Source organism: Macrotis lagotis, chromosome X (genome assembly GCF_037893015.1).
Source record: "Macrotis lagotis isolate mMagLag1 chromosome X, bilby.v1.9.chrom.fasta, whole genome shotgun sequence".
NCBI lineage: Eukaryota > Metazoa > Chordata > Mammalia > Peramelemorphia > Peramelidae > Macrotis > Macrotis lagotis.
Genome location: NC_133666.1, coordinates 338,386,581 through 338,397,117, shown reverse-complemented (window position 1 = coordinate 338,397,117; position 10,537 = coordinate 338,386,581). Strand labels below are relative to the sequence as shown.

The following is a 10,537-nucleotide window of genomic DNA, read 5'->3' as shown; positions in this document are numbered from 1 at the left end:
GTTCCAAAGTCTGCATTCTTAGGGCTTCACTGAGGCCATATTAGATTAAGGGGCAAAGGGCATTTTTCATCATATCCATTCAGTATATCATTTCTAGCAATCCTTTGGCGCCCAACAATGTCTATTTCTCTGCCTTCTATCCCCTTTTCTTATCCTAGATATGTAAGCAGTGGAGAGTCAGCATAAACTTTCTAGTTCAAAAGCAAACAAATTCAGTGATTTCCTAGCAATGAGAAAGTCATGAAATTACCATATTGATGTTCAGTATTACTGTAATGCTGTGGTGCTTCAGTGACATGGGAAAAACCTCCATGCAAAAGATCACTATAATCAATATAATGAATGTGAATGTCTTGCCCATTATTCATTTGATGTCATGCTATTCTATTATGAAGAACAATAAATAAATCATCAGTCAAACAATGATCTTCTGAAATGATGAGACAGTCCAGAGGCAAGCAATACAATAAAAAATTTATTATAAAATTTCAGAAAACATAAATATTCAGGTGCTCATTACATGTGGAGCTGCACCATAAGAACATTAACTTTAAGGCAGCACCAATACTGAAACGGAGTATGTTAGAAACAGGGAAATGTGCAGCTTTTGCATTCGTGAAATGCTGGCATTCATTCTAAGTGTGTATTGCAAAAACAAATCAACCCCCAAACTGCCACACATGCAAAACACGGATTTCTGGTTTAGAAAGTTGGTTATTTAGCAGACAACTATTTTAGTAGTACCATAGTTTTTTTTTTTTTAAATAAAGGACAGCAGGATTTGGGCATAACCAAACTTTTTTTTAAATGATGATACAGAAGAATCCTTTCTTTCTTTCTTTCTTTCTTTCTTTCTTTCTTTCTTTCTTTCTTACAGCAAAGTATAAAGAAATAAGTTTAAATTGGAAGATTCCTTTGTAAATAACAGATTGATACAAAAAATAAAACAGAAGAGAATTCTTGTTTGGCTCATTAGTCTGAAAGGGAAGGAAGCACCTTTGGAGATATTTCATTTTTCCCCTTTCCACATCTGGTGCATGAATCAAAGACACAGTGTCCAAGTTCAAGTGCTTCAAGTAGGCTGATGGAACTTTTGATGTTGCTAGTGTACGAGGAAATATTCAGAAGGAGGAACAAATGAACTTACTGCAGGGCTGTTATCTATCAGCAGCTGGGGAGGAGAACTGCACAGACCTGACAGCTTCTGTTCTTGTAACATCTGCCCCCTTTAAAAAAGACTTAAAGAATTTCAGAACTTGAAAGCTGGAAGGGAACATAGAGATGAGATGGGAGAGACAATGCATATGCCTGGTGGTAGGTCATTTTAACTTGTCGTCCTCTTCAGATTTTTTTTCTTTTCTTCAGAAAGCACCACATATACTATAGCAAGTTCATCTTGGCCAAGTTTTTGGCCTTAATTTATCTGAGATTAAAAGGAAAAACAACAACAGCATACTCCTTAGCAAACAAAGCTTTGTCCATCTCTTTTAGAATAGGTTCCTTTCACTGGTAGGTTTGACTCCTACCATAATACTACAAAAGGTTATACAAGGCTTCCATGTTTAAATCATTCATAATACCATTTGCACATGTGTGTGTATGTGTGTGTGTGTTTGTTTGTGTTCAGGCCCATAAAAAATAACCCCAAAGTCTTCAGATTTCTATCTTACTTGGGCACAGCCCAATTCAGATTGTGCAGCTCTTTTCTTGTGCTGAATATATACATATATATATATATATATATATATATATATATATATATATATATATATATATATGTATGTATTTCCCACCATGGGAAATCAGTCCTAAATTACAAATTAGATTTAGAACAAGATCTACAGCACTGTTTGCCATAAAACTTGTGGTTACACATTCCATGCTGGGGCACCAAGTAGCACCAATTGAAGTAATCTTTGCAGAAGGTATCTGAAAAAGAAGAGAAAAACATAATTCTTAAATATCCCCAATTATTATAAGTTCCTTAGGTGCAAGGATAGTCATTCTTTTAATTTGTATCCCCAGAACTTAACAAAGTTCTGGCAGATAGTATGAACTTAATAAATATTTATCACATTGTATATCACATGATTTGTTAGCACCCCAAATAAACCATTCACCAGTTCAGCAAATAGACATTTTGGGCAAGTGAAAGGTACTTTATTACTTTATAACTATGTAGGTTAGATAACTTCAAAAGTTTAGGGAATCTTTCTAGGATGTTCTATAAAGCTTGTGACTTCTCATTCTTCTATTTTTCCCCTCCCAAATAAACCTACCCACTCACTCATTCACCTGGACAACAGTTTCTTTGTTAACTGAATCTCACATTTTTAATCCTCTGATTTAGCCAAGTCATTCACTGTCCTCCAGCTATATTTCTTCTTAGAAAATACAAAACAGACAGCTCTCTAGTCTCTCTAAATATTTTAAATATTTAGGGGGTAGTTACACATGACTTGTAAAGCAGTCCAATCTGGGTTGATACAGCAAGAAGAATGAGTATGGTAGGCTTTTGTCTAATTTAGGAAGCCCACATAGGGTTCTATATATACTGATTTCTCTTGTTCAGGTATTCAAAGCAACTTTTTTATGTGATACATTTCTCACATTTTTTTCCTTCATAGTAACTGTACAGAGTTATTAAGAATAGGTTATTTTCAGACAAGAAAATTGGAGGTCATTTAATTGGGTTGATTTAAAGTATAGCAGATGGGGGGGGCAGGGTTTGGAATAAAAGCATGGGTCCTGATCCAGAGGTTATCCATTTAGTGTAGCCCTGAATGACCACTCAGAAGTCCCACTTTGCTCTGTAACTGCCAAAAATTAACTAAACAATTTGTCTCTCAGATTTAATATTTATATCTATCCTCTTTCATAGATTTAAATATGTCATTCCTCAGCTCAAAAATCTTTAGTGGCATCCAATATCCTATAGAGAAAAGTTCTTATTCATCTAATTCATTACTATTTCAAATGATTTCTCTCCAGGTAAGGCTACTTACTGTGCTTTTCTTGCTCCTGCTTTCCTTTTTCCTGCTTAGCTATTCCTTTTGCCTGTAATATTCTCTTTTTTCCCTATTTATTTGTAAAATTTGTACCCTTCCTTTACAATTCAAATCAAATGATATCTACTTCTCAAAGAGCCCCGATTTCCTGGTTGACCACAATCATGATGTCTTCAGACTTCATAGAATCCTTTTCATTTCTTTCAGGCACTTATAAATTATTTTGTTTTATAAATTATCTCCTCATTCAAAAATAGTGCTTATTTTTTTCCTGAGAGAAGGAATATGATGTTTTAGCTAAACTTTGCATGTGTTTCAGAGAAGATGCTTAATGCTTGTTGAAATGAATTTAAACATGGAAATACTGTTGGCCACATTTACCTTTCTTCTCTGGAATAGGACAGAAGTGGGTATTGCAGGCTAGGGAACTGATAGGTTTCTGCTGTGGAAAGCATCCTGTGGCTGGTCGGCCATTTGCTAGGCACTGGACTGACCTTGTTTGAACTCCACCTCCACATGATGCTGTGCACTGGAAACAACAACAACAAAAATTATAAATTGTGTTTGTGTGTGTGTGTGTGTGTGTGTGTGTGTATTAGGTTCTTCAATACTTAGTTTCATAAGTGCTAAACTAGGCACTGAAAAAGAAATATTTATAATGAATAAGAGAGGAAATGCTCGTCGTTTACAACTAAGTATAATAACCTGGAAGATAAGAAGGTTTTCCCCCTTTTTCCTTTGTTTTCTTCCCTGTCACATCCTCCCACTCCCCCACCTCTCAACAACTCCTCTCCCTCTCCTCTCCCCAAGTAGCATGGTACAAATTTTAAAATACAGACTCTGGAGTCAGAATACTGCCTAGGTTTAAATTTTGCCTCTAACACTTACAAACTGTGTAAAATTGGGCAAATCACTTAGTTTCCCTATTCTTCAGTTTCCTCATCTGTAAAATGAGAGTATTGAATTAGATGATTTCTGAAGTTCTAACTGGTTTTCAAATAATATTACATTTACTACTAATTGAGAGATTGAATTTGTTGTGATAAACAAAAAAATGTAATGAATATTTTCATATTCATTTTGGGGGAGCAATAAAAAAGAGATGAAGAAGGCAGATTTATATGATAATTTGAATACTTTTAAATTTAAGTATGGGAAATTAACTATTTTTAATTTATTTGCATATTTTCTACCTAAATTCCTACAAATACAGAAATTAATAAGATATAATTTCTATATATGTGAGTGATGTAATTCTCTGCCTTCCTCAACAACTTTTATTTCCTTTCTCTCTCTTATTCCCTATATCTTTCTCCTCGTTTTTGATTCGTTTCTTTTCCTCTTCTCTTTCTCTGATTTCCTTTCAAGATACTTTAGCATAAGAGGATCTCTGTAGGAATGACTCCTTTGTCACAGATGAAATTGCAAACAGGTAAGGCTACTAAAGAATGAAGATCTGTCTTTCTTGAGTCATTTTTCATGGGCTAAATCTTGAAGCAGATGAAGTTTGTCTTCCCTTTACCTTCTTTTCTCAGGGGATGAGACATTCTCTATACCCCTTCCCCACCAAAAACAGATCCCATGATTCCTCTTTTTATGTGATACACTGAAGACTCAATGATTTGCCTAGCATTTCTTCTACCTTTTCCAGATAGTAATAAATATAGAGACAATATCTCTTCCATTGAAGTTTAACGAGACAATAAACAAAACAGAGACAAAACTTTAGCCTCTATGGAGGAATTTACAAGTACTTATTTTCATTTTAGTACAGATAACATGGAACAATGTCAATTAGCTAATTTAGTGAGATGAAGCCCAATTAGTCAATGCCAATGTCCAACAATTAAAAATCTTACATGAAATATTCATTTGTGTTGTTTGGAATGATTAATTATAGCTTTATGAGTCAGGAAGTGGCATAGCTGATACAATGCCAGGCCTGGAGTCAAGAAGACTTTTGTCTTCCTGAATTCAAACTGGTCTCAGACACTTAATAACTGTGTGACCCTGGACAAATCACTAAACCATATTGTCCTCACTTTCCTCATTTATAAAATGAGCTGAAGAAGAACTTGGCAAACCACTCCAGAAGCGATGCTAAGAAAATTTCAATTGAGATTAGAGAGTCGAACATGACTGAAAAACAACTAAACAACAATAATTAGATCCTTTCCTAATCAACCAAATTCGTCTGTCAATATGTGGATAGGACAAAAATCACACAAAAAGGTTAAATCTAACATTATATTTAAAATTCTAAGAGGTGTCAAAGAGCATATTTAGTGTATGTATTTATCTCATAAAATGGAAAATCAATTAAATAAATGTAAATCTTTCATCTCATAGTTTCATTAGTTGAAAACTGAATGTAACCTCAGAGACTGTTTTGATATGTGAATATCAACTAATAATAGCCAATCTGATATGTAAATATATAATTATAAATGTAACTAAGTTTTGATATGAAATATCAAATAATATAAAATGTAAATATATAATAATAATTAAAATAGCCAGCCTGACTCTAAGACCTTCTGTGATAGGGAAAGAATGAGTTTAAGGCAGTCCATTTTATTTTATTTTTTGAGAGACATTTTTTCCCTCTTTAATTTTTGTCCTTTGGTCTCAGATTTACTGAATATAATAGGCCTAGTTTCTCTTCTATGATAGTCCTTCAAATATTTGAAAGGGTCTAGACTTCTAAAAATGTATATTTCTTTCAATCAGTCTTCATTTGTTATTATTTTGAGTCCCTTCATTATCCTGGTCTCCTTCCTAGATAGATTTTGGACTAACATGTGTCCAACCTATGGACCAAGTGCCCCATGGGGTCCTCAAAGTTCATTAATTTGACTTTAGTACTCATTAATACCCATTACCCATAGGTTATATAAATTAAAATGTAGTAATAAATATTACATTCTATATGTGGCCCTTGACAAGTTTTTGTTGGGTGATACAACCCAAAAGAGCTAAAAGGTTAGACACTCAAAATTTATATTGTCCAAATGTTTTCATATATATATATTTTTTTTGAACATTTTATTTTCTATTATAGACATAGCTGTTAGGACTTCTGTGAGACCTTCTTGTATAAAGTAAGATAATATGTTCATGCATGAAACAATGGAAGTTTCTTTATTCTTTTCGCAAAATATGAAGAGCTGAATTGGTGGCAAAGAAGAATAGAGAGAAGCTCAAAGTAAATATGCTATCTTGCCAAAAATATAATTTCAAAATATCTATATAGGTGTAGGTAGATATGCAAAATGCTTTAGTAAGTAATCTCTCTCTGTGTCTCATTGTCTCTGTCCATTTCTCTGTCTCTCTCTTCTCTATCTCAACTCTCATGTTATAACTCTATAGCAGAAAAATCTAGGGAGTCCAGGATGGCTTGAAGATACTCAAGAGTTCAAAGGATATGTGGTGTCAACATGAAGAAAGACTGGATAATGACTATCCATCCTCCTGCAAAACAAAAGTTTGAGCGAATAGTGACTAGTACAAGAAATGATGATAACCTGACAATAAATATTTGAAAAGAATTCCCTTTAATAAGACAGTAATAATATTCAATATTTAATAAAGGCTTTAGCAGCAAGTAATAGCCTTCTGGTGATTTTCAGATGGGCTATCTGAAAATCTGTTGAAATATATTACTGAAATCTGAATAGGAGTGAAAATGGGAAACACTAAGACTTTTCATGCCAACTTGACCTGTGGTAGTTTCTAAGTAACCTTGAGTTCTATCTCTCATGTATGAATATTTGGGCTATTGTCTAATTAGCTATCTAACATGTATGACTCTTGAGAATTATCTACTAGACTGAATGATTATTGTTTACCCGACACACTCTTATCAAGATGCTTCTTGTCTTTATGCAATAGAATTAGGTTGTCATGGATATTCTAGGGGTTCAAATTAGTCTCAAGCCTTGCCCAGCATCCTGATGGGGCTTGGCCACTAGAGGTTCTTTCCTGTTTATTTATAGAACCAAACTAGCTTATTGAGGTTATTTAATATTTTGAATTATCCAAGGTTAGGTTGGATGTCCCAGGGTGATTCCAGACTCATCAGGACCTTGAACAATCCCAAACTCTTCCTGACCTTACTCTTCATCTCACTAAGACTCAAGAACCTAGTCTAGATACAAGTCTCTTTGGATAGGTCACAACTGAAGGCAAGTATTAAAAGAAATGAGTAAATGACTGCCACAGTTCCATCTAGCTTTGATTGTTTTTTTTTTTAGGTTTTTACAAGGTAATGGGGTTAAATGGCTTGCCCAAGGCCACACAGCGAGGTCATTATTAAGTGTCTGAGGTTGGATTTGAACTCAGGTACTCCTGACTCCAGTGCAGATGCTCTATCCACTGTACCACCTAGCAGCCCCTGATTGTTTTTTAATATCCTTTGTTTTATTATCATACATCTCAAGCTGCCTAATTGCAGATATCCCTGAATGCTTTCCTAAGCCTCCTTTTCTCTGTCCTTTCTCTTGCATGGGAATTTCATAAGCTTCAGATGGCTTAACTTTTATTTCAATGCAGATGCCTTCTAGATCTATTTATCTAGGAAACAATCTCTCCTCTGAGGTACAGGACCATCACCATCTACCTACTGGCTATCCCAAACTGAATATCCAATTATGAGATTCTAAAACAAAACATTACTTTTCACTTAATCATACCTCTCTTCCAAACTTCCATATTATTGTGGGAATTCTTTTAACAAGGTTGTCATTTCTCAATGTTATCCCCAAGTTTTTATTTTACCTTACTGTACCAGATGTTCTCATTTCTACCTCTACAATATTTCTCTCACATACCCCTTTTCTTTTCTCACACAGGTTCCACTGTATTTCAGTCCCTTATCACTTTTTTTCCTGAAACAGGTGACTTAGTGAATAGAAGGTTGGACCTGGAGTCAGGAAATTCATTTTCCATAATTTAAATCTATCCTCAGGCACTTATTAGCTGTGTGACCCCGGGCAAGCCATTTCACTCTATTTGCCTTAATTTCCTCATCTGTAAAATGAGCCAGAGAAGGAAATGGCAAACCACTCTAGTATCTTTGCCAAGAAAACTCCAAACAGGGTCATGAAGAGGTGGTTTTGACTGAAATGACACACCACCACCAGCAAGGTTGTAATAGCCTTTTACTTTGTCTATTTTAAGACTCTCCTTTCTGTAATCCCTCTTTCATGCTGTTGTCAAACTATTTTTCCTTATGTGCATTCCTGACCATGTCATTTAAATACTCAATGAACTTTATCAACTTTTATTATTTTAAGGAGCAAATTTGAACTATTATATTGGGCATTTAAAGTTATCTGCTATGACTCAATCTATCAGGTATTTATTGTATTCGGCACTTTGCTAGGTTTTGGGGATACAAGTATAAAAATGGAAACAATCCGTATTTACAATGAGCTTATGCTTTAATTTACTTTTTTCAGTTTATTACTAATTCTTGAACTTCATATCCTCTAAAATGCAGTCGATCTGTTTTTCTTATTTCTCTGTATGAATGAAACAATTTTTGGCCTCTCTTTATATATATTGTATGTGCCTACTAATACATATATATATATATCTATATATATATATATATATAGATATATATATATATATATATACATATATATATATATGTTGTATGTGCCTAGAGATCTTCTCACTCATTGGATGTAAGTTCCTTGAGGGCAGATGCTACTTCTCTATTGTCTTTGTATCCTAAATGACTAGCAAAGTTCCTGGCATCAAAAAATGCTTGCTGAATACTATTTTAGGTGACTTAACTTTGTTACATAAATTCCCTTTGTAGAGATTATTGAATGCTTTCCCTAAACATCCCCCCTCTTGACATTGTGTGCTTTGGAAATGGAGAAAGTTAATACCTCAATGAAAGCTATGTGAACAAATTACACACTTATGTATATAACTATTTAATGAAACAACCCATGACACAATGGAGAAAGCTAGAAATGCACAAAGGAATCCTTTAGTGTATCCACAAAGGAATCTAAAAGCAGTCTAACCAGAATTATGTAAATTATTTTTAAGATACCATACATTGGTAAAAATATAAGCAATTAAAATGGTACAGCAAAAAAATAACAGATCTGATTTTCTTTTGGATACTTTGATACACAATGATAAAATAAAACATTTTTAAAAGAAGGTATAAAATGGTATGAAAATTGGGTTATGGCATATAAATAACGCCATTTGCCAAAAATTACAGGAACCCTCTGCCAGAATCCCATGGTATTGAGTGACCTTAAACAGGGCTTTCGGGCTCTCTTTCTGAGACCATAGCCAAGGGGCAATAAACTCTGCTTGCCATTGTTTCTTCCATTTTCCCAGCCCCAGAGGGGACTCTTAATCTAGGAATTCAAAAGTTCTCCCCCTTCAGACTGAATGACAAACACAAGATCACATAAACTATTCCTTCTGTGTGGGGAGTGAGAATGAAAAATAGAAAGGATGTCTGTAAACTGACAAGCTGAGAGCATTTTTATTTTTCCTTTTTGGGTTGAAGGATAGTAAGGCCCACTGAATATTAAAATCAAGCACCTTGGGATTTCAGCTGATAAGTATGGTATGCCTCTAATGTTTCTGCTAAGTTTTTTTTCCCTTCCCCTCCCCTTTTGCCTTTCTAACAAAGCTCAGCAAAATTCCTCAGTAAGTTAGTCTTAAAATAAGACCATAAGCAACCAGAGAAAATTAATTGTGTGGGCATGTGAATGCTTAATTTCCAAATTATCAGGGTCAAATACAATTGGTACAGCTGTTTTCTATCAAATATTCCTTATTTCTGTATATTCTGTTCTAAAACATGATTCTTGAAAAAAAAGAGAGTCTTGGTTTCATTCTTTGTATGTATGTTTTAGACATTTTTCAAGGTCATACTTTACTCATTGGCATCCTAGATTATGGTAAGTATCACTGAAAGCATTTCCTTAAATACTCCCCTCCACCATTAAAAAAATTTCATAACTCCAATTTAATAAAAATTCAAATTTCTTCATTTATAATAGATTTTGCATTTTATTAGGAAATTCTGAAAATATTATATTCTTCATTCATCAATTGAGAGGCAATGTGCCATAAAGGTTAGTAAGTAGACATTATAATTAAGAAGACCCAGGTTCAAGTCTAACTTCTGAAACACACAGACTGTTTAACTGACCAAATCACTTAACTTCTCATGGTTCTGGGCATGTTTGTAAGGTTCTGAGTGAGGTGCAGATTTCCATTCTTGGACATTTTCACACTAGGAGTTTCCAAAATCACAGGTATCAGTTCCTATAACCCCCCCGCCACACACACACACACACACACACACACACACACACACCAAAGAATCAATGTTAAAATAGCAATAGAACAGGGAGGTAAATAAAATTTTGAAATGCTTCATTCAAATTTCATATATATTTTAGATTCATGGCTTCAATTCAATAACTTCTAGTGAGATTACTATTTTTTTTTTTAGGTTTTTGTAAGGCAAATGGGGTTCTGTG

General features: G+C 34.1%; 1 protein-coding gene across 1 annotated transcript in view; it reads right to left on the bottom strand.

The window, feature by feature from the left end:
• Positions 1–826: 826 nt before the first annotated feature.
• Positions 827–10,537, bottom strand: part of ADAMTS16 (ADAM metallopeptidase with thrombospondin type 1 motif 16) — a 245,374-nt gene continuing 235,663 nt past the window's right edge. The window contains exons 22-23 of the mRNA XM_074208590.1: positions 3,390–3,537; positions 827–1,929 (exon numbers count right to left, since the gene is read on the bottom strand). Of these exons, the coding sequence (XP_074064691.1) occupies positions 1,814–1,929; positions 3,390–3,537 (264 nt within the window). The 3' untranslated portion in view covers positions 827–1,813. The remainder of the gene's footprint in view (positions 1,930–3,389; positions 3,538–10,537) is intronic.